Below are 24557 nucleotides of genomic sequence, written 5' to 3' on the forward strand. Positions count from 1 at the left end.
GCTAGCAGCATGGCCCAACTGCTCAGGCCCTGTCCCTGCAGGGGCCCAGAAGATGGCGGGCCTCTAAAAGCGAGACCCTTGTGCCTAGGGCTGTGTGGGCAGAGCCAGGGGCTCTGCTTCCTGTCACGGCCACTCACTGAAGCCTTCTGCCCCGCTCCTGAGGCCCAAGGGACAAGCTGTGGTGGGTCAGTGCTTTGACTCAAGCCATCTTCAGTCAGTTCCATCCTGGAGAGCTGGCTTCCCATCTCCAGCCCCTCCTGGACCTGGGAGGCCTCAGAGACTACCATGGCCTAGCCCTCACAGGCCTCGGAAGGGCAGCACTTGCCTCGGGCAGAAAGGCAACAATGAGGCTAGAAGACAAAGTGAGGAAGAGAAATCAGAGCACAGAACACCTCACCTGGTGCCCAGGGGCTTGCCCATTGGATACAGAGCCTACCCTCGAGCCACTCAGGGCTGACACCTCCAGGCCATGCTGACTAAGGACAGGCTAAGAGTCACTATGATCACTGTGCTAGGTTGTGCTGGGCAGTTGCAAGAATATTGGTGTCTTCTGTCCTCACAGCAGTCCTGAAAGATAGACTTTTTTTTTAAATTCCCATTTTATAAACAAGGACACTGAGGCAAGTCAGAGGGAGAGGTTAGATGACCCCTTCAAGGTCTGTCAGATGGCCACTAAGGAGTGAGAGAGACAGCCCAACCCCAAAGAGACTGTCCCCCAGCCTCTATCCTTCCCCCATCCCTCTTCCTGGATCCATCCCCCCAACAGACAGGCCATGCGTTCCCCAAGGTGAGTGGCCCTGGGCAGATGTAGGATGTGCTGCCCAGAGGGGCCCTTTGGCCAGACTTCACCAGCTCTGGCTTCCCCATGCCCAGAGGACAGTCTGGAAGGTCTCAGTGTGCCAAGGACCTTATGGTGATAAGCCATTATAAATACAAGAAGTAACAAACCGTGTGCTTGCCTTTGCCCCCAGGAGCCCTGTTGAATCTACTGAGAAAGGACGTTCAGAGTGAACGCCATGAACATCTCAGCTCTTGGAGGAAGCAGCAAAGGTGAGGTCTGGGTGCCCCCTGGGCCTGGACTTGGCCACAAGTTAGCAGAGTGAGAGCAGTGTATGGGGAGGGCTGCAAGCAGGCCTCAGGGCCCTGGGGTGGGGCACCCCTGCTGAGGCTGTCTGGCCTTGCCACCACCAGGGAAGCCTCTCCCAGCAGGCGAGGAAGAGCGCAATACTGTCCTCAAGCAGATGAAGGTTCGCACCACGCTGAAGGGGGACAAGAGCTGGATCACCAAACAGGATGAATCGGAGGGCTGCACCCTGTAAGTCTGGGAGGCTGGGAGGGCTGGCAGCAACAGGTTGGGCATGGGATGGCACTCCATGGGTTACATTAAACCAGTCCCAGGGTGGGAAGAGCCCACTGCCAGAGTGTGCAATGTGGACACGGGCCGGGGAAGGAGAAGGTGCGATGGGAATGGTGGGCCAAGTTCCTGAGGTACACGTAGCAGTCCTCTTTTGTGTTCCTTCTCTGCTCAGTGAGCTGCCCTCCGGCTGGACTCGTGCCACCTCGCCTTCATCAGCTGGGGAGGTCCCGAAGGCCAGGTGAGAGGTGCTTCCCAGATGGCAGGTGGGTGGGCCCGCACTGCAGTCTTCGGGGGACAGGGAGGCCTTTGAACTCCACTGGAAGGACGGCTTTTCCACTTCCTGGGAAAAGGAGCACAGGAATGACTGGATTCAGGTCCCCTGGGGCCAGCTGCCTCTCCAGCTACACCTCCGTGACTTCAGCTGTGAACTGAGACCAAAGTTGTCACTGAACACCCCCAAAGGGGTGCAGACAATGTCTCTGAGATCCTCTGGGGTCTTCAAGAGTCACATATGACTCCATTGTATAGGTAATCAGAGTGCCAGGGCAGACTCAAACACTTGCTCCAACTGTCTCCAAGTTCAAGATGACATGTTTTGACAGCTGGCTCTCCTCTCTGTTTCAAGCACTTTTGCATAGAGGTGTCCAGGGCGGTTCTGAAGTGTCAGCACATCCTGCCCAGATCAGGAGGAACTACTCCTAAGAAGTAGGGGGTTAGCATTATGGGATAGAGAATTAGGGTTAGGGTTGAGGTTGGCAGGGGGTGGGGGCGCTAAATTCAGCCTTGATCCTTGTTCCAAAGAGCCAGCGGTTGGCAGTTGAGGACAGTGGCCACAGCTGGAAGGGTGGGGTCCAAGTTCAGTGGTAGCCCAATGGGCTGCCTCTGGTCATGGTGGCCTTGCCCAGAATCTCTCAATGACTCAGCACCTGTCACCTACCAGGTCCTGTACTGGGCACAGAGGACACAACCCTTTCCTCAGGGAACTGACATCCTAGCAGGGTAAATGGGCCTGACCCAAGTAGAGAGATGAGCTTAAAGGATAGAATTGCCGACTGTGATAGCAGTTGGCAGTTGGCAAGAGCCTGAGCATAGTTCAAAGATAATCTACTCATTGTGGGGTATGTTTACTTTGAGGGTGCAGTTCTTAGCCTGGGCTTTGGTTTGGTAGTATGTTTGGAAAACACATGCGATAAGTGACATTTTTTGCTCTGCTCCCAGCCCAAGTGAGTTGTGGGGATGGAGGGCAGTACCCGTGCCACCTGCCTATGTAGGTCCCTTTAAAGGGGTGGTCTTAAGACCATCCCACGCTACTCCAGCCTAATCTTCCCTGCCCACATCCCTCACCCGACTCCTCTGAGTACTCCCGGCCGCCGAGGTGGGGAGTGAAGGCATCCGACTGGAGCTGGAGGAGGGAGGCCGGAGCAGAATGGGAAGTAAAGGATAGCTGGCCTTCACTGGCTCCTGGTTGGGCTCCACCCCTTGGGCCCTCATGAGTCTTCTTGGAGAGTACTGGGCAGAGTGGGGCATCAGATCAGGTTAGGGGTTCTACCTAACATGGCTTCAGCCCACAGCCTCTGACCATAGAGCCTCCAGCCTGAGCTGGGTCAGCTCTGAGGGTAGAGGTAGGGAGTGTTGTCATCCATCTCAGAAGAAAACCTGCTCAGGGGAGCACTGCGGCCCAGCAGAACAGGGAGAAACACGACTTGGGATGGGATACCTCTGTGTTCATGCCCAGCCATGGAACATACCTTCCTGGGCACCAGCTGTGAGCCAGTGCCCAGAAGAATCAGCCTTTCCTGGGGAGCATGAGGGAGACAGGCAGACCAGGACAGGCATCCTGGCTAGGGATGCAGATGTGGCTGGCTGTCTTGAGAAGCAACCGGCACCTCTTGCTCCCCTTGTTCTGACCACACTGGGACACCCACCAGCCCACCCCTTTTACTGTCATCGGGCAGCCTGGGCCCACCCATGAGACTTCAGTTTACATCCTACCTTCTCTTCCCTCAGCAGGCCCCTGAGCACGAGGGCTCCCACGGGCTATATCATCCGGTAGGTGACCGCAGGAGCCTGCCCGCCTCCCCATGCCCACCCACATGGCCCTGGCTTCTCCCAGGGGGCTCACCAGGCTGCTTCTCCCGGACTCTCTTTCAGCGGAGTATTCACCAAGCCTGTGGACAGCTCGTCCCAGCCTCACCAGCACTTCCCCAAGGCCAATGGAGCCCCCAAAAGGTATGTTCACAGGGTGCTGGCCAGTTGTCCAGTGGGAGGTATGGGAGTCCACTGCCTGTCACTGGGGGTGGTAGGTGTTAGGTCTCTTCCTGTGTAAGGAAGGGCCCTGGACCACACGACCAATGCCCTTGTCCTTGTGCCAGTCGTGGCACAGGGTCACCAGGACAGAGTCACAGGGAAGAGGCTGTGCAGAGCCCAGACTTGCTGATCAGCTGTGTTGAGTTGTGTGCTTTGGGCCGCCATCTTCTCAACAGGCTGAACCTGGTGTCAGAAAAACAGGACCAAGGGGGCTGGGCCTGTCTATGGCAAGAGGGTGGCCCTGCTCAGGGTGGTGCACATGTCCAGGGTATCTGGCAGGGCTTAGAGCAAAGAGGAAAGGGCACCAGCACCCACTTGTCCACCTGTCATGTGCCTGCTGGGCCATGGAGGCAAATGTGGAAGCAAGAGGGGGCCTGCGGGTACACACCTGAAAACTCCTTGTCTCTCTAGCACGGCCAGTCTGGGGAAAGCAGCTCCCACTGGCCCTCCCCGCCCCTCCTCCTCTGGCTACAAGATGACCACAGAGGATTACAAGAAGCTGTGAGTAGGCAATCGCAGACCCAACTTGGTTCCCTCTTTCCAGGGCCCAAACATAGGGCCCGCTGAGGGCAGCTGCCTGCTTGCCTCTGAGAACAATGCAGACTGCTGTCCTGCCACTCTGACCTCCTTGCCAGTTGCCACTGTGCCCTGGACCCCACCAGAGGGTGGCAAGCCCCGGAGAGTTGGACATTGTACACCTCGTACTTCTGATCTCAGGCAAAGCAGGGGCTGTAGGAAGCTTGCAGAAGGAGCTTGTGGGTCTAGAGAAAGCGTCTTGGGTCATGGCCCTGACTGTTTTCTGGACTGGGCCAGGCTGGCCTAGCACCTGATGCGTCCAAGAGTGCTGCTGGCCCTGGCAGCCTGTCAGCTATGGGCACTTTGTAACTAAATGTGGGTTGCTTCTTGTATGTCAATCTTTGGGGTCCCCCTTGGAGCTCCCCATGTGGCCCCACACAAGGTCCCCTCCTGTAGACCTAGCAGGACAGGGTCTGGACAGATGTGGATTGTGCCTGCATTCCCAGGGGCCCAACATCTTGCTTGTCCCCTGTCACCATCATCCACTGACATGGAACAACTAGGGAATCTCTCTGCAGAAGGGGATGAGGCTTGACCTGGGTCTTGGGGGACAGTAAGGGTGGGAACAGGGAGAGATAGCAAGTCTAGCTTTCCAAGAGGGAGTGGCTTGAACAGAGTCCAGGGGCAGCCAGGCTAACACATGTTGTTGTTCTTATAAGTTAGGAGGCCAAGCTGCAGAGAGCATGACAGAGAATGGTGTGAGGGTGGTCGAGGGAGGAGGGGCCATGACTGGCAGCATCTTCAATCCCCCCCCCCAGGGCCCCCTACAACATCAGGTGCAGCTCAGCATCAAGAGCTGCTGAAGAGGAGGAGGTACGCTTCTCTTCTGATGAGCAGAAACGGAGGTAACGGTGCCTGCTGGGTGTCCCATGGACAGGGAAGGGCCCAAGTCTCCACCACCTGGGGAGACAGGGATTGTGCATGACACATGGAGCATCTGTCTTGTCTGTTGTTGGAGGGTGGCCGCCAGCAACAGGGAGCATTCCTGGAGTCCCTGAACCACCCACTCAGCGCTGGGCCTGCCTGGGGGCCCCCTCTTAGGAACTTTCTACGAGGGCAGAACCGAGGTAACGAGGAATTTCTCTATTAGTTTGTTCAAAAGGGTCCTGAGCAAATTGGACCAAAGTAGGCAGTGCCTGGTGCCCAGGGACAAGCCACCTGCATATGGCTGGGGAGAGGTCCAGGCTCTAGAGGGGCCTGTGCCCCTTGTCCCAAAGTGAGGGCTGGGTGCTTGGGCACAGCTAGGTCCCAACCTCAGCCTGTTGCCCCCCAGTGCCAACATCTGCTGGCCTGTCCTTGACATTGGAAATGGACCGAAGGCCCCCATGCTGAAGGCCCAGGAGACGGGCAATGCTAAGGGCAGAGTCAACAGTAGCAGAGGGAAGAGCTAAGAGCTCCAGGCCAGGCTGCCGGGCATTGATTTCCCACTGTGCAGCCTGCTAAGTGTGGGCTCTCGGGTAGGTCACTAAAGCTTTTTTCTGCTTCCTGAGTAGCTGCCCTGCCTCATCCATTAGCTGCCCCCTCTCTGTGCCACCCCAGGTCCGAGGCTGCCAGCAGTGTGGTGAGGAAGACAGCTCCCCGGGAGCACTCCTACGTCCTGTCAGCGGCCAAGAAGAACGCTGGGTGAGCTGCTCAGCAGGGGACCCAGCAGGGCCACCCACCTGCTCCATACTCTGGGCCAGGTCCTTTCCCCTCAGGGCTCTGCTCTTTCTCTGCCTGTGACAGTGGGTTGACAGGGACCCCACGTATACTTTCTGGGAACCTGAGAGGTCTGGCTGCTGCCATCAGGGCAGGCAGGGTGCTGGGGATGATGTCACATGTTTGTGGCTTCTGCGAACACATCACCTTTCTGCCTCCTTCAGCAGCCCTGCCCAGGAGACACTGGCCCCGTTCATTGCCAAGAGGTAAGTGTGGGCAAAGGGAGGTGAGCTCTTGCATTCATAGGGGTGGAGTGAGCGGAGAGTGGGTGCAGGGGGGATGGAGTTGCTGTACCTGAGCAGAGGGAGTTGTGCAGAGTTGGCAGCTTCTGTTTGGAAGCCAAGGAAGCCCATGGTTGGCCATGGTGGCACAGAAGACCCTTGAAAGCAATGCTGCATAGGCAGGAGCGTGACTCAGAGAACACGGCTGGTGACGAGAAACTTCCATTTGCCAGTGGCCAATAGGACCAGGTCCCTGACGCAAGATGGAGCTATAGTGTTTCTTGGAAACACTGGGGTTTTGCACTGGGGTTTTGCACACTGGCCTCTGGGGTTTTGCAGCAACAGTAGGTACCAGGGAAGAAAACAGTTGCTCCTTGGCACTCCTTCCCACCCTACCAGAGGTTGGCTGGACAATGCCTTGGCAGGAGGGGTAATTGAGAATCCCTGGCTGACCAGGCCCTTGGAAGTGACCATGACATTGGAGATGGGTCCTAAAGGCTGAACAAGAGCCAGTGGGCCACGATGAGGACATCAGGATGCTTCCGCTGAGTGAGGGGACAGGACATCTTCTGGGAGAGGAGAGTACTTGGGGAGGACAGGGAAAAAAAACTTCTGGAAAGCTGAACTTAGGGCTATTCTGTTGGATAGAGAGGGAAGACATCTATGACAAGCTGAGGACTGAAAAACAAGGGGAACTTGGCATGCCAAGTGTTCCAGGCAGAGGGCCCAGCTGTGCAGACTCAGAGGTGGGAAGACCAAAAATGCTGACCAGAATACAGCCAGCATGATCTTAGAGACAAGTTCCCACCAAGAGTCGGTTTGTAGTACTTTGTCATGGCAGCCTCAGGAACCTCATAGAGCCGTCCCAGTCCTCTCTCCCACCTTCTGGTGTCGCTGGCAGGCCTTGCCTTGTAGACACATCACTCCTACCTCTGCCTCCACTGTCACAACACCTTCTTTTCTCTGTATGTCTGTGTCCAAGTTTCCCTTTTATAAGGACACCAGTTGTTGCATTTAGGGCTCCCTCTACCCCAGTATGACCTCACTGTAACTTGATGATAAATTGATTGCAAAGACTATTTCCAAATAAGATCACGTTGCCAAGCTCCAGGCAGACATGAATTTTGTCAGGACACTATTCAACCCCATGTCCTGTCCTTATCCCAAACTGCAGTCACTCAGCCACCAACATGACTGAAAGAAAGCATGTCATTCAGGGCCCAAGTGCATCTGTTTCTCTTCTTTCCCAAAGGGTGGATGAGGATGGGTCTTCTGAGAAAAGCCAGGACCCACCTGCTCTGGCGAGATTCCCTGCTGGCTCAAGCAGGTAATCAGTTGCTCACCTCTGCCAATGGCTGGTGACTGCCAGGTCATCTCCTTACAGGGCCTCAGGGTCAGTGTCCCCATGTGCCCAGTGACAGGATGGGACACCGAAATCAGTAAGGGCCTGTCTGGCTTGATGTCCTGAGGTTGAAAGGAGCAAAACAGCCTGGTCTTCTGGGAGAGAGTGCTTCAGTCTTATCTGTCTGGTGCTTATCTGTGTCAACTTAACCCTTGCACCACTGAGCACTGTAGTGGCCAACTGTGGGATGTGAGGTGGTCTGCAGCCAGGGTACTCGTCTAAGGCTCTCCTGTAAGTTGATCAAGTTCACCCTGCCAACGCTGTCCTCCGCCTCCTTCTTTGCCAGTGCAGACAGGGGCAGAGCCAAAGTGTCACGGGCCATTTGGGTGGAGCTCATGCTGAGCCCAGGTGGGTGCCAGGAACTGGCTCTGGCCCATGAGCCCATGAGATGGGAGGCTCTGGCAGTGGGGTGACAGGGCAGGGAGTCTAATTGCGGGTGATCTCACTCCAGGCAGCGCTTTGATTTGCCCTGATTTCTGAGCCCTAGAGTGTTGGGCAGATAATGGTGCTCTCTTTTGTCTGCAGGCAAAAGGCAATCAATACCTCTTTGTACTCTGAGCTGAATCATGCTAAGTCCTGTGAGAATGCCACTGCCCCTGGGGCTGTTAGGGGTCTTGTAATGCCACTGCATGTCCACACGCCCCTCCTTGACTTGAGCCCCTCAACCATTTGTATGTGACCTTGGTCCTTGGTGCCATCTCTTCTGTGCCAGGAGAGAGATATGATAACCTGCTACAGCCCAGATTGGTGGAGGACAGAGAAAACTGCAGGAGTTCAAGGCCAGTCGCAGGTCACAGCCAGAGCAACAGGAAAATTTAAGAGCTCTTCACGAGGTAGCATTGATGGAATACGAGGGCTTAGTATGCCAGCGTTGCTGGAACAAAGGGTCACAAACTGGTTGACACAAATAGCCAAATGTATTGTCTCCCAGTTCTGCAGGCTGGAAGTTTGAAATCAAAATGTCAATAGGGTTGATTTCTACTAAGACCTCTCTATTTGGTGTATAAATGGCTGTCTTCTCCCTGAATTTCTTCACAAGGTCTTCCTCAGTGTGTCTGTGTCCTGACCTCCTCTTCTTATAAGGACATTAGTCATATTAGACTAGGAGCCACCCTACTCCAATATGACTTCATTTTAATTAAATCTGAAACATCCTTATTCCAAATAAGCTCACATTCTGAGGTACTGGGGATTAGGATGTAAATATATAAATTTTGGAGGGGACACAATTTACCAAAAACAAAGCACATTTTTGAAAAGAGAAAGTGAAAATCTCTCAGTCCTGTCTGACTCTTGTGACCCCATGGACTATACAGTTCATGGAATTCTCCAGGTCAGAATACTGGAGTGGATAACCATTCTATTCTCCAGATTCCCCAACCCAGAGATCTCCTTAATTTCTGTTTTGGAAAAAAAAAAAAAGCAATTAATGTTGGTTTCACATGCTTTCTTAAAGCACAGAGGAGAACTAGGTTGTGTTATCAATTGACAGGCATTTTAGCATTTATTCCAGAAAACTCCTTTGGATGTTTACTACCTACCACCTGGCTGTCACAGCAAAGTGGCTGTCTGTCTTGGTCGGGCCGCCATAACCAAGTCCCCCACCATAAGTATGCGATAGTGGTTGGTCAGGAAGGCTCTTCCATTAGTGTTTGCAAACCACAAGGTACCTTCGCCATGAAATACTGGCTGGTCCCAGGCAGCCTTCCTGTCTGACGCTTCCCACATGAGGCCCTGCAGTGACTCAGGGGGTCACCATCAGCCCCCCATGCCCGGCTCCTGCCTGCCTAGTTATCTAGAATTCCAGGTCTGGTTGTATCCCTGAAGGAGCCCAGACCACTGGGGAACAGGGATTGAACCAAAATAGCTGGTTTGTGGCCAACTAGGAGGGGCACCCCTGTCTCAGGCGCCAAACCCTACAGGGGAACAAAAAGGGTGCCACAGCAGGATGCCCCATCCCACTCTGGACCCCTGACCTGCCTGGGTGCCCCAAAGGCCCCTCAGTACCAAGTGTCCAAATCTGAGCTCCCACCTCCATCATCTCTTCCGTCCCTTTCCATCCCCACCTCAACAGCCCACCTGTGGCAGTGGCCCTGCCTCCATGCACCATGTGGCCTAGTTTCTTGGGTTCATCTCATTTCCCCACTCTTGATGTGAAGGATAACTCCTGCCCATCTTCCAAAGTGCACATTCTCGGATACCCCCTCTCATTGACACTAGCCTGTGTGAGAGCCCCAGGCCTGGCTGCTGCCCCCATCACAGCACGGCTCAAGCTTTCTTGCCTCTCTGCTTCACCTGATCAGGTAAGTCTGGGCCCCAGCATGCTGCCTGGCAGAGGAACTAAGGAGCCGTCAGTAAGAGCACAGCTTCTGGTACGAGGCAAAACCCTTGCATTGCCCTCTATGGGCTGTGTAGCCTTGAGTAAGTCCCTTTACCTCTCTGTGCCTCAGGGTCCTCATATGTAAAATAGGGAGCAATAGGGAGCAGTGATACCTATCTCCAGAGGCTGTCCAAAAGACTAAATGGGATAATGCACGTGAAGTCCTTTGTGCAGTGCCTTGGTGCTGGTACGGTTGTGTGCTTCTTGAGCTGCAGAAAAAGACAGTGAAAGAAAGTGAAGTCGCTCAGTCGTGTCCGACTCTTTGCAACCCCATGGACTGTAGCCCGCCAGGCTCCTGTTTCCATGGAATTCTCCAGGCAAGAGTATGGGAGTGGGTTGCCATTTCTGTCTCCAGGGGATCTTCCTGACCCAGGGATTGAACCGGCTCTCCTGCATTGTAGGCAGACCTGTCTGAGCCACCAGGGAAGTCCATCATCAAATGAAAAGGCCAATATTGCCCTCTAGTGGTGTGAGAGGGAAATGCCACCATGGGCAGCGGAGAAGGAGCTCCTCTGTCCTCCCTCCCTGAATTCTCTCCCTCTTTTAGCTGGATGAGTCCTTTGGCACAGGCCACTTGCATTCCCACCTGCAGCTGCGGCCTCACTGGATAAGAGCTTCTGGCCTCCAGCAGCTCTCAACCTGGCCGACCACTTCAGATTGAACTAGAGCTGTGGGTGGTTGAGGGTCTGGAGAGGGGTGAGGCTGCTGGCTGCAGAGGAGGAGAGGCTGGAAGGCCCCTGTGTGAATTTGCTGGGGCTTCCCTGAAAGGGTTCCAGAAACCGGGTGGATTAAACAACAGAAATGCATGCTTTCAGAGTTCTAGAGGCCAGAAGTCCTAAATCAAGGCAGGTGTCAGTGGGGCTATGTGCTCCTCCGAAGGCTCTGGAGTAGAGTCTGTTCCAGGCCTTTCTCTCAGCTTCAGTCCTTGGCACCTCTTAGCATGTAGATGCATCACTCCGACCTCTGCTTCTGCCATCACATGGCTGTCTTCCCTCTGTGTATTTGTCCCCTTTCTATAAGGCACCCGCTCTACTCCAATACAATCTCATCGTAAATATTTACCTCTGCAAAGACACTATTTCCAAATAAGGTCACATTCACAGATACCAGGGGCTTTAGCACATCTTTTAAGATGGACACAATGCCACTCATAGCAGGATCCATGGGGGCTGAGCCTTTAAGTCAAAATCGCTCTGGAGGCAAGCGTTGAGGAAGAGGCGCCAGCTGAGGCAGCGCTTGGTTCCTGTTTCCTGTCTGACAGAACTAGAAATGCCAGGGAGAAGGTATGCTTTACTTGCCTGTGACATCCCCAAGTGGAACGTGTCCTTGCTCCCTGGCACAAAGGAACAACAGGCTGTCTTCATGGTCATCACGAATGGAGATGGGCTGAGATCAGAGCTACCCATGTGCACCAGGCCCCCTCTGGGCTTTCATGTGTAGAGAAGCCCTGTCCGCTGGAGCCCTTCCATTTTCTCTCGTCATCTCAGTGCCCAGAAGGTACAGAGATGAGCAGTTCACTGACCTACCCTCCAGGGGCTCCCTGTCTCCATCCTGCCCCCCACGCACCCCTCCTCCTCCTGGGACCCCCGAGTGTCCTTACTGATGTGCCTGATCATGTCAAGGCCCCACCCCCACCTCAAGCACATCTTGTGGACTTTCTTTGCCACAGTCGATCTGGTCTCTGTCTTTAAGAGCCCTGCTGGCCTCTACCTCCTCCCTTTTCCCTCTGTCTCCCTCCAGTGAGTTTGGGCTGAGCTACTCCTCCATGGAACTTTCCAGGTGCCTTTGGGGCTTGATTTGGGCATGGCCCTACAGGTTACTTGTGTCAGCACCCATGCCACTTGGCCCTCATCCCCTGTTCCCCAGGGCAGGCCTGGGACTCACCCCTACCTGTACCCCAGTGGCCAGGGACAACCAAAGGAAGGAGTGAGTGGCTGTAATGTGGACCTAATAGGTGGTTTGGAGTGAAGGGGAACCCCACAAAGCCAGAATGTTCTAGATTCTCTCCAGCCCTAACCATCAACACAGCCAGATCCTCCTGGGTGTCAAGCCCTGCAATGGGGACACAAAATCCAGTGGAATTGGAGGGCTGTGTGCAGTCACTCTCAACCAGGCTCTAAGCAAGGGAACGCTCAAAGGGACCTTCTGAGGGCTGAGAATGTCTGATCCTGCCCGGGCTGCTGCTCATGGGCACCTGCTCTCTGACCTTCAAGCTCTGAGTTTCCCCTTTCACTGGCTGTCACTCCAGATTTGGTGTGTAGGTTTCCTGGGCATCTCGCTCACCATGTGTTCCCATCAGCCCATGAACTAACAAATTGCCACTTTGGATGCTGTAGTGCGGCCACTGACAGGGCTCATCTCTGTACCCAGAAGGCCCCTCACTGTGTCTGAAGGAGGCTGGGATCAAGAATACAAGACTGCTAAGAGGTTCTTTGGTCCCCTTCCTCTGGGACATGGAGGTCAGTGGCCCAAGCTCAGCTGCAGCACCAAGAAGACTCAAGTCTAAGGAGGAGACAAGAGAAAAAAAGGGAGGGGCAAGGTCTGGGTGTCCCACTGCACTAGCCAGGACACTCCTGAGAGAGGACAGCCTGGGACCCCCAGCACAGATGGAGAAGGGGAGGCCTTTCTTACCAGCAACTCTCTACCTCTCTCTTTTGGCTGCAGTGCAAGAGGTGAGGAGACTGTCCGTCTGCAGATCACAACACTCGGAGCAGGACTCCACCTGGTGGCCCCACACCTGGAAGGAATGAGGTACACATGATTCTAGAGATGGGAGCAGCAGGGCCAGGCTGCAAGTGATGAGGTTTGTGGGCTTGTTGGTGGGAGAAATGAGCAACCTGGATTCTTTGCCCCATCCCGTTTCCCTCCAGAACTCCTGGGAGCAAGCACTTGGTTCCATGGGAGAACAGACGCAGCCCTGGGGACCCCCTGTCTGGAGTTGCTGACTGTCTGCCTGGTGGGGGGAGGCAGACACAGACACATGTGTGGTCAGGCCTGAGATGCCGACCTAGCCATGTGCCAGGAGCCCCTGGAAGTGATGGCTCACCCAGCTGGACCCTGAAGATGGGAGCAGCCAGCTGTACTGGGTGGGAATCTGGGCTTTGTGGAGCCCCACCCCCGCCCCCAGGCCACTAAGGCGGTTGTGTGTGACTGGGGCCACCAGGAATGGGGCAGGGTCACTGGATCAGCCTCAACAGTTCAGGAGTAGAGTGGTTTAGGGAGATGCACAACCAGCAGGGAGCACAGTGGACTCAGGCTTACTTGGAGGTCGAGGGCAGACAGTCAGGTGACATGCAGGCAGGGCTTGGGGGATGGGGGGATGGGTCCAGCAAAGCTGAGGTGGGAGCAATTGGAAATCTGAGCAGGGAGGAGAGACCTGCGGAAGGAGGGAGACTTCTGTGCTTCTCTGTGGCACTTTGACTCCTGCTCATTTAGCTACTCACCTGCCTCCATGCCAGCACCTGGGAGGCTGCAATGAAGCAGACAGATTGGGACCCCATCTAATGAGGCCAGAGTCTGGAGAGTGATGCCAGACTGGACACCCAGGCTAATCCTTGGGGCAGTGGAAGCTCCAAGCAAGGGCCTCTCACCCTCATGGTGGTGGGGGTGGTTAATCTGTGGGTCCCTTGACTCTCTTCCTTGGCTCCTCCCTCTCTACACCCCAGGCCCAGTCAGGCACTGAGTCCTGTCCATTCTGTTTTAGAGATATTTCTGTCCCTACTCCCTTCCCTGGGGCCAGGCCTCCTCTATCACTCACCTCATCCCAGTATCTTCATATTTCTACCTGGGTGCCATTTCTAAAGGGCAGCAGTAGTCCTCTGCCAGGCCTGGGGAAAACCCCTGCAACACCCCCTTCCTTTTAGGCTCTGCAGCCTGAACTCTACTTTGCCTGATGGGGCCCATCCACCCCCTCCTGGCTCCCTTTATATACCTTCCTCCCTGGACCTTGCCCTCCAGCCTTCCCCAGCCCCACTTGGCTGTGCAGGTTGTAGGCTCTGCTGGGGATGCCCTTCCCATTTGCATTGTTCAGTCTCCCATCTGCTGCACCTCCTTCACCTGTGTGTCTTTCTGTGAAGGGCTTTCCATACTGAGCTCACACAGAGAGTCTTCTACACAGAGTCACGATTGTCCACACACAGATGGCTCTGCCCCAAGAACTCCAAGTTCCTGGAGAGCCCAGAGCCTGTCCCAGAACAGGACCACAATAGCATTTATTGCTGGAATAATTGAGAACCACCCAGTGTGACAATGTCTTTAATATGGCAACACTGGAAGCTGCTTCACTGGTTTCCTTAAGGTGACCAGTACCTGGGAAACAAGGGCAAAGTGACCCTGAGAGACACAGGAGGAAGCCAGGCTGTCTCTGAGGAAGGTCTGCAGTGTGTGCCCCATAAGACCTCTGGCATTTTGTCTGAAAGTGACAAAGCTATAACAGCCCACTGAGATCCCCTGGAGTGCCCTCTCCCACTTTCCAACAGAAAATCAAGTTGGAGAAAAGGAAGAAAGAGGGAAAACTCATAATCGAATTCACTAAGCCCTGCCGTGCCCTAAACAGCCAAGCCCACGTCCCCATGCAGGATGTAGATGCAATCACTGTGTCCATTTTACAGATGAGAAAACTGAGACCCTGAATGGTTCAGTAACTGCTAAGTCCCATGGTCGAGAGCAGGCAGATCCACAATTCCCACCTAGCCTGCCTGACTCCCACCCCACACTTTTTGCTCCATAACTCACTACAGTAGTGGGGCTAGGGATAGAGGGCAGGGTAGGATGCTATACTTAGTACTTTACAAATTACTATTTATGATGACCTTACTAGGAGGCCTTTCAGAGTTTGTGGTTGAGCTTTCAGAGAGAGGTCAGGGCTCAAGAGATTTCCATGTTCTATGCAGAAGGATGAGAGTGGAAATAATGGGGTTCAAGTTTTATGTTTACATGGGGTACAATGTCAAGGGGCTCGAGGAGAGAGGAGCCAGCAAACTGAGCACAGACCATATTGTGGAGGTGGTGGCTGCCTGGTCATTCCCCTGGAGGCAGCTGGGGAGGGTGGTCAGTTCTGGCCATGTTGAGGGTGAGCTTCCTGAGGGCCAGTCCAGGAAGTAGTGAGTATATGGAGAAGTGGGAAAAGGCAGATGTCATTGGCTTCAGAATGACAGTTGACACCATGGGAGCAGAGGAGGTGACCAAGGTCAGTGCCAAGGCATGCAGATGGTGAGGAATGCCAGAAACACCAACATTTAAGGGGCAGAAGAGGAGAAATAGGTGGAAGAGATAAGGAAGGTGTGGCAAGGCAAGTAGGAAGCAGTGACACAGAGCCATGATGGATGGATGGGGGAGAAAAGGTGGAGGTTACCCACTGGGTCACCGGTCCTGAATGGTCACAATGACGGGAGCGTTTCTGTTGGAGTTGGCACCATGAGACTCCCTGATGACCTCAGAGAGAATACAGGGAGTTTGAATCAACAGGGTAGGATCAATTTTACCCCATAGAAGACTATAGTCCAAAACTCTGAAGAAGCCAGACTGCTTGGGTTCAAATCTCAGCTCTTCCTCTTGTTACTTGTGGAACGTGGGACGAGTCACTCCAAGTCCTTTGTGCCTCATTTTGCTCATCTGGAAAGTGGGCATGGATAAGAACAGTGACCATGCTGTGGGGTTGATGTGAAGAGCTAATGCACGCAGTCATGAGAATGGGGTCTGACAGTCAATCAATAGTAGTTGTTAGTAGATTTTGATAATGAGCCAATCCTGCAAAATCAGGATTTAAGCTCTTTGGAGAAAGTTAGCATTTGGGGATGAGGTAGCTGCCCCCACTTAAGTGTGGGTGCTTAACTTCTGTTTCTTTCCACTATAGGTCTTCCTCAGGTTCCAAAGACAAAGAGGTCCCTCACCCCAGGGAGCCCAAGAGAAACTTGACTAGTGAAGGAGCCTTCAGGAGTCCTGATGCAGACTCTGAAAGGTAACTCAGTGCAGGGACCAGAGTCCATGTGGCCCCCCATCCAAGGTCAGTGGATGGAGCTGGGACCAGGGCTGTTCCATTCCTCACTGTGTCCCCAGTGTCTGGGGTGCAGGTCCGCAATGAATATCTGTTGAAAGAATGAATGAAGGAATGCATAAGGCCTGGAGAAGGTTTGGCCTCTGCCAAGATCCCTCAGGGAGCCACTTAGACAAAACTCTGCTGCTGCTGCTGCTGCTGCTGCTGCTGCTAAGTCACTCAGTCATGTCCGACTCTTAGCGACCCCATGGACTGCAGTCTACCAAGCTCCTCCACCCATGGGATTTTCCAGGCAAGAGTACTGGAGTGGGGTGCCGTTGCCTTCTCTGGGACAAAACTCTAGAGGAGGACAAAACTGTAGGCCAGGCCACCCCAACCCCAGCCCTCAGCCCAACCTCATTGTGCCTTTACTCTATGGAAAGCAACCCTGTGGACAGCCATGGCAAGCAAGGCCACTGAGCTGGAGGTTTAGGGAAGTCAGTGATCAAAGGATGTGTGGGCCCTTGCAGAGCACCTCACAGGGACTTCCAGGATGGCCTGTGGACAAAGGGAGATGTAGGAGGGGTGCAGGGATGGGAGGCAGAATGATAGCTGGGAATGATGAGTCCAGAGGGGCTGGTTGCACCCAGCATCATGCAACCATCCAACTCACCTCTCCCTGAAGCCCGACCAGGGGAGCCTGGGTGTTGTGGGCAGGGACTGAGAGTTGGGCACGTCCTCAGTGAGAAGCTGGTAGCTAGTAATGGAGAAGAGCCTACAGGCTTGTCCACCTGCCATCGTCTTCTTATTGTGGAACCTCAGCCCTGAGCTCTGTGGTTTATTAGTGGCCCCAACCATTTTGCCCTTTTTTCTGTTGGTCATCCCCCCACCCACCTCCCATTGTGCCCCCTTGCTCTGTTTCTTGGCTCCCAGCCCATCAAGTTTGGGATGAAAGCTAAAATAGTGTTGGTATCATCCTGGTTTCCGTTGAAGCAGTACAGCATGGCAACTGAAGGCCTGGGCTTCTGGTACTTGAGGACTGCTCTCAGGATGCCTGAAAGTGACGGTCACTCAGTCGTGTCTGACTCTTTGCAACCCCATGGACTATATAGTCCATGAAATTCTCCAGGCCAGAATACTGGAGTGGGTATCCTTTCCCTTCTCCAGGGAATCTTCCCAACCCAGGGATTGAACCCAGGTCTCCTGCATTGCAGGTAGATTCTTGACCAGCTGAGCCACAAGGGAAGCACATTAAATTAAATTAATTTATGTTAATTTGAGTAAAATTAAAACCCATTTTTCCAGTGGTCATGTGTGGATGTGAGAGTTGGACTATAAAGAAAGCTGAGCGCCAAAGAATTGATGCTTTCGAACTGTGGTGTTGGAGAAAACTCTTGAGAGTCCCTTGAACTGCAAGGAGATCCAACCAGTCCATCCTAAAGGAGATCAGTCCTGGGTGTTCATTGGAAGAACTGATGTTGAAGCTGAAAGTCCAATACTTTGTCCACCTGATGCGAAGAGCTGACTCATTGGAAAACACCCTGAATGTTAGGAAAGATTGAGGGCAGGAAGAGAAGGGGACAGAGGATGAGATGGTAGGATGGCATCACCGATTCAATGGACATGGGTTTGGGTGGACTCTGGGAGTTGGTGATGGACAGGGAGGCCTGGCGTGCTGCAGTTCATGGGGTGGCAATGAGTCAGACACGACTGAGCAACTGAACTGAACTGACCTGAATTAAATTACATCAAATCAAATTTACATTAAATTACATTAAATCAAGACCCAGTAAATCAGCAAATGTTTATTTTCCCATCCAGATCAATTGCACAGTCAAGTGATGGCAACATGGGATCGGAAGCCATGGGCTCCCCAGATGAAGACTTGGTTGGAGCAGATGTCAGCTCTGGGAGAGGAAGGTGAGCTACCCTGGGGAGGCCAGTGGCCCCAAGTTGCTGATTCTTTCATGTTCCTGGTGACAGTCCAGGGTCAAGCCTCCACAGCTGCTTGGGTTGCTGGGGGCGGAGCACTGCTCATTTTCCATAGTCCTGCCCACTGCTTCTCCCATCTCCAGCACTCCCACCGCCACCACATCCTTTGTCCCTGGACTTTCCACTCTCGAGATTTACCTCTCTTTGAATCTTGCTTCTTCTCCTACTCTCTTCCACTGGCTCTCAAGTTCCTCCCAAGTAGGCACAAAGTAGACATGGGGAGCTAGGTTGATCTGTGGGAAGGAGAGAATGATGGGTGAATCACTGCCTTCTTGCTTCTTGGCTGAGCTCTAAGGGTAAGCTAGAAGGAAATCCTTCATCTCTGCTTTTCCCCTTCCCTTCCAGAAGCCCCAAAGCCTCCTCCCTACCCCCACCTTTCTCCTCTGGCCAGCTCTGCTCTCAGGTTCAGTGAATGGAAGAACAGTGGCCCAGAGAGAAAAAGTGGGAGACGAGTGTATCCACCTGGGCTCTGACTTCTTGTACTTGGATGGAGTCAGGGCCCATTTTCTCAGGTGATTTGTGGAGTGGCAAGGTTCCACCTGTCCCCAAGTGGTTCCAAACCAAGCATAACTCTTGCTGGGGGGAAAAGTCCAGGTGTGCAGATGTTGGCAGAGATAGTTCAGCTCCAAGCTATACTACAGCCCTCATGGTTCAGAGCAGATGGCCACAGAGGAATTGCGAAAGTGATGCCTGCAGAGAGCCACTAAAGCACTTGCCAGCCAGCACCCCTGCCCTACAGCAGTCTGTCTGAGGAGGGACTCCTCTGCTTTCCCAACTGGCCCTCTCAGCTGCCCCTACTTGTCCAAGCCCACCAGGAGCTGCTGCCCTCCCTATGGTTACTAGTTTGCAACTGATGCCTGAACCCTGACCCCCACTTCCAAATCAGGAGCACAAGACCACCTGGGAAGAGGGTGGCAGGCTGGGGCTTCTGGTGCCAGGAAATCCCATGGGGCCAGGGCCTTGGTTCTCTGAGCTTCCCCTAGTGGGGAGGGCTGTGCAAGAGCCCCACACCCACAGCCAGTATCACGGTGCTGGCCAGCATGGTCCTGCAGGTTGACTCCATTCTCTGGTCCAACATTACCGGACTTGGTTCTTGATTACTTCATCTTTGGATATTTATCCAGATCATCCTTCTTGCACATGCCCAGTGATAAACTGAAGTCTTTGATTTCTGTTTTCAGTTTCCTTAAAATGAAGCTGAAGCTCATATTAACTTGCAGAATTATCTGAAGAATCTTCTAGATTTTTATGACTTTTAATGCAGTGTTTTACACTGTCTTTTCTATAGTTATAAATTTTGACAATGACTGTTAAGAGACTTGCTTTTATGATCTTTCCAAAGAAAAAGTTTTTTGTCATGAACAAAAAAGCACTCTCCTTTTCCATTCATTTTCCTGAGTTTACTGATTATGGTGGGTTTGGAAATAAACACAAGGTGGAGTGTTGCAGGCTAGTACAGGTGACCAGGTGCTCCATGAGCCCTGACTTTGCGGAGTGCTGTGATTCGTGCAGAGACAGAGAACTCAACCTATACCTGGGAAGGCTGCATAAGACAGCACCCACTGAATCTGTATCAGATTGATGGGCACAAACAGACTGCAAATGGTTGCTGCTTCTACAAATAGCCACAGGGCCCAGTAATAATCACAAGAGCATTTTAGCATGTGTTAGGGCCCAGACTGATGCTGAAGCCGAAGCTCCAGTATTTTTGTCACCTGATGTGAACAGCCAACTCATTAGAAAAGAGCCTGATGCTGGGAAAGATTGAGGACAGAAGGAGAAACATTGAGGGCAGAAGAAGAGGGCATCAGAAGATGAGATGGCTGGATGGCATCACCAATGCAATGGACATGAAATTGGGCAAACTTCAGTAGATGGTGAGGGATAGGGTGATGCTGGGAAAGAGGGAAGGCAGGAGAAGGGGATGACAGATGGTTGGATGGCATTACCTACTTGATGGACATGAGTTTGAGCAAGCTCTGGGAGTTGGTGATGGACAGGGAAGCCTGGTGTGCTGCAGTCCATGGGGTCACAGAGAGTCAGACATGACTGAGTGAGTGACCTGAACTGAACCGAGGGAGGCTTGGCATGCTGCAGCTCATGGGGTCGCAAAGAGTCAGACATGACTGGGCAACTTAGCATACTTGCACACATGCTGTTCTCAGAAAACGTATGAGGCAGACACAGTTATCACCCCATTTCAGAAGCCACTCTCTTGGGGGAAGTAGACATAAAGACACAAAGTCCTGAACCAAGACCAGGCTTGGCCTCCTTCCACAGGCCGTGCTCACCTGCTGGCTTCACCCCTCTCCTGGATGATCAGGAGGAGCCCAGTGCCGACTCACAACCTTGCAAGCCTGCACCAGCAACCACCAGGTAAGGGTGGGCCAACTGCCCAATGATCAACCTCTTTGCCTCTGGCACCTCAGGTTTCCCCTCACACTTCTCAGCTCTATGACATCTTCACATCAGGCAATCATCACAGGACAGGGAAGCCTAGAAGGGGCCCTGACATAGCCCAACCACCGGGGGCAGTGGGAGAGGAGGTACAGGTGATAAGTCAGGTGACCCAGACAACTTAGCACATAGCCACAGGGACTCAAGCTGAGGTGGCAAAGAACACATTGGAAGGTGGAGGTTAGAAAGAGACCCTGCTCTGGAGTAGTCAAGGGGAAGAATCCCAGGGAGAGCCAGTAGAGGGCTCAGTCCCAAGGAGCCTTTGGAGGTGGCTGGGGAGGTGCAAAAGTGCAATGGGAAGAGGTTGTACATTCCCAGGCTGCACCCTTCTCTGCCCTATTTGATCTACCAATCCACCAGTGGAGAGAAGCCATTTTGCTATGGATTTGTGGAGCATTTAGTAAGTAAAGATCTTTCTGGATTTCCACAGAGCCCTAGGAAATGTAAGTCATGCAAAGATGCTGGAACCCAAAACTAGCAGGACACTTCCCTAGGGTCTCCAAGCTGGTCATGACCAGTGCTTAGTCTTGAACTGTGGTGTTAAGGCCACAGCCAGGGCTCACAGGATGCTCTAACTCACAGCAGCCTTTATTGGCACACATAGGTCCCCCTTTCCTGTGACAATGCAGCCAGGAAAGGGAAGACCTGGGCCCCCAGTCTTCTTTGGTCTGAGGCTTCAGCAGGCCTGTGTGCTTCCTCCCTCAGCTCTGATGCCATTTCGGCCTCTGCTATCCTAGCCAACAGGAAGAGCAACAGCCTGGCAGACCTGGAGGATACGGAGACAAATCCAAAGGGGTAAGGCATCAGCCAACAGTGCTTCTGTGGTGGAGAGACACAGCTCCGGTATGCATTAGCCCGTGGCTGGGAAGGTGAGATCAGTGATGCTTACTAGCCAAAGGGATGTGGCGAGGGCTGAAGCTCCAGCTACAAACCTCTGGCCTGTGCCTCCAAGGCCACAGAGCCTCCCAGTACACCTTGTTGCATCTAGCCAGAAAGTCCTCCATAATCAGGAAGTCACCCACTCTTTCAATCAGCACCCACTTGGACGGCACCTGCCCTGTTCTGGAGGTTGGAGCACACAGACAAAACCCAGCCCAGACTGGAATAGGGGAAGTGGGGCCAAACACAGCCTTGTGCAACAGGTGATTTTGAGCTGAATTTTGAAAGGTGAATAGGAATCCTCCAAGCAAAGGTAACAGTATATACATAAGACTCCAAACAATCTGGTATTTACTTGGCACTGTATGTAGCTGAGTGTGGAACAGGCTTATCACAGCAGGCATGGGCTGACTGGCCTTTATTACCAGATATCATTAATAATCACAACAGCCACTTCACTTTGGGGAACTTCATGTGTGCACAGACCTGTACTTAGTTTCTCATACAGTCCTCCCCACAATCGTGAGCTTTGCACCTAATTATAATGAAGAACAAAGGACTAGAAGTCACATCTCTGTGACACCTGGGAAGAACAGTGCTCTGAAAGAAATAACAAGGTTGCTAAGATAAGAGAGTAATGGTGGCGAGGAGGGTACCACTTAGATGAGTGGAGTGGAGCGATGACTCAGGAGAGCTCCTCTAAGGAGGAGAAGGAACCAACAACTCTAGGAAGAGCAAGGAGAAAAGAACTGGAGATGGGGAAACATAAACTAAAAAACTCTGAGGTGGGAACACACTTAGCAGGTTCCAAAGCATCAAGTAGCTGGAGCCAACCTGGTGAGGGGGATCACAGATGAAACTGGGCCCTGGTAAGGCATGAGAGGGAGACTGCATCTTATTTCAATTTTTAAGCCAGAGAGGGATGTGGTCTGATTTAGGTGTTTAAAAAGTGAGTGAATTCCTGCAATGCCACACCTCATTACAGCTACATTTTTTTTTACATTTGTCACCCCTACATAAACCACAATGCTGGGAGTTGGGTGGGTAACAGATCTCTAAGGTATGAGGACCTATTATGTGACTTTTTAATGTTTTGAATTGCACTGAAAGTTAACAGAGTGAAAACAAAAACTGACACCTGTTACCAGATTTGGGGAGGGTTAAAGAGGACCTTCCTGTGGGGCTCGGTTCTTGGTAAGGAACCAAAGAAGAATCTGAGGTCTTACCCATGGCAAAAGAAAGTTTATTAAGGAAAAAAAAACAGAAAGTACACCTCAACTGAGACATGGGCCAAGCCAAGAGAGGCACTGGCAACAGAATGATGAAGTACAGGGGTTTTTCAAGAGAGAGGGCTTTTACATATTCACCTAGGCCAGCATGGACTGACAGCTTTGATTGACAGTTGAAAGTTGCATAACAGCAGGCTCTATCACACATTCTTTCCCATAATTCAGTCTGTTATAATCATGTATGTATGTATAGATAGATGTAGGTATGTATGTATAGATGTATGTATGTATAGAATATTTATGAACCCTCAATGGACTCCTGGATCCCTTAGGTTACTTGAGGACACACCTGCACATCAAGGGCACATGTGCGGGAATTGAAAAAGCCCCTGTGGGTTTTGTATGGACTGTCTGCCTAGGGCACATGTGCTAGAGCTGGAAAAGTGTGGTTATTTTGTAGCATATTGGTGAGCTCTCCTGGGCCACAGTGGCACATGTCTGGGGGTGGGGTTTAGACATCAGCTTGAATTATCCATTATCTTATGTAATATTCCTCAGACCTAGAGAAGGATCTTGCTTCTTGCTATGCAATTTGACAGTGGAGGAAACAGAGGGTTCCTGTGAAGAGCAGAGCTAGAGATAGAGCTCAGATACGGCTAACTCTGGGCTTCCCTTGTGGCTCAGTGTAAAGAATCTGCCTGCAATGCAGGAGACCCAGGTTCAATTCTTGGGTCTGGAAGATACCCTGGAGGAGGGAATGGCAACCCATTCCAGTATCTTGCCTGGAGAAATTCATGGACAGAAGAGCCTGGCAGGCTATAGTCCATGGGGTTGCAAAGAGTCAGACATGACGGAGTGACTAACACTTTCACATGGCTAACTCTAGAGCCCAGGTTTGCAACTACTTTACTCTGCTTAAAAGTTTGCAAAATCAAAACAAACTTTATTTATCAGTGTTTCACAAATCTGGCTGCACTTGATAACCACCTGTGAAGTTTTTTTTTTTTTAAGTATCCAGAACCCATGCAGAGATTTAGACTTTATTGTTCTAGGGTAGCCGTTCAGAACACAGGACATCTCCCCCACCTCCAGCCCCCGAGTCGCTTGGCAATGTTTGGAGACACTGTTGATGACTACAAATGGGAAAGGGTGTTACTAGCAATTAGTAGGTGGAGACCAGGGATGCTGCCCAATGGCTGACAGTGCACAGGACAGCTCCCATCTCAGTTATCCAGTCCAAAATTTCAATAATGGCGAGGTTGACAAACGCTGTCCTAAAGCTGATCTCTACGGAAAGTCAGAAGATAGGGGCTGGAAAGAAAAAACGGCGCGCAGACTCCCCACCTTAGCTGCAGATATCTGAGCAGTGGGCACAGAACGTATGCGCCTGCACATGCGCACACCTGCACACCTTTGGCTCTAGGCCAGCGAGAGGCCTTCCTGTGTGCGCCTGCGCATGGGTGCCCCGCGGGGGGGTGGGGAGGAGGTGAGCGTATACGTCCAGTTCCTGTGCGCCTGCGCGCGCCGCCATTTCCTGCGGCCGTGCGCTCGCGTCGCGGTGCTTATCGGGAAATGAGACAGTCCACACTTCGAAATGGCTACCCTGGGCGAGAGAATCCTTGCGGGCGGTTCCTGGAAACGCCGCCAGATGGCGCGCGAAGATAACAATTCTGCCTGGCCGCCCGTCTTAGCGCTTTGGGCTCTCGCTCCCCATCCCGCGATGGGCTGGAGGATCTGGGCTGTCCCACCCGCATGGAGTTGACCCAGCACCGTCACCACAGTGCAGGCGGAGGCGGGAGAGAGGAAGGGAGCTGGGTGCCCGCAAAGATCCAAAGGGGCTGTTTGGCGAGCTGCCCTGGTGATCTCTGGACGCCAGACGCTGGTCTTCAGAGCTGGCCGCGGCCAGGACCCATGGACACGAGGGGAGGGCGGCTCGACTCTTCAACCCCGAGAGACCCTGGGCAGACCTGCCAACTCAGGGTGCTGGGGCTCCGTGGGGAGAGGACGTCATTATCAAGAGGTCTAGGAGGGAGGTGAACAGGTTGGGTGGTCCGATGCGCACAGCAGTGCCTTTGTCCCAAAGTT

The 24557-nt window shown here is 52.9% G+C and overlaps 1 protein-coding gene across 1 annotated transcript in view; it reads left to right on the forward strand.

Moving 5' to 3' along the window:
* The first annotated feature begins 1016 nt into the window (after nucleotides 1-1016).
* ZNF185 (zinc finger protein 185 with LIM domain) overlaps nucleotides 1017-24557 on the forward strand; it is a 51270-nt gene continuing 27729 nt past the window's right edge. Inside the window, 15 exon segments of the mRNA XM_068963154.1 lie at nucleotides 1017-1050; nucleotides 1192-1315; nucleotides 1530-1595; nucleotides 3368-3406; nucleotides 3509-3586; nucleotides 4076-4165; nucleotides 4999-5085; nucleotides 5780-5863; nucleotides 6103-6150; nucleotides 7412-7486; nucleotides 7848-7925; nucleotides 12603-12692; nucleotides 15796-15900; nucleotides 17737-17835; nucleotides 21070-21159. Coding sequence (XP_068819255.1) covers nucleotides 1017-1050; nucleotides 1192-1315; nucleotides 1530-1595; nucleotides 3368-3406; nucleotides 3509-3586; nucleotides 4076-4165; nucleotides 4999-5085; nucleotides 5780-5863; nucleotides 6103-6150; nucleotides 7412-7486; nucleotides 7848-7925; nucleotides 12603-12692; nucleotides 15796-15900; nucleotides 17737-17835; nucleotides 21070-21159 — 1187 coding nt within the window.

Source organism: Capricornis sumatraensis, chromosome X, assembly GCF_032405125.1.
Source record: "Capricornis sumatraensis isolate serow.1 chromosome X, serow.2, whole genome shotgun sequence".
NCBI lineage: Eukaryota > Metazoa > Chordata > Mammalia > Artiodactyla > Bovidae > Capricornis > Capricornis sumatraensis.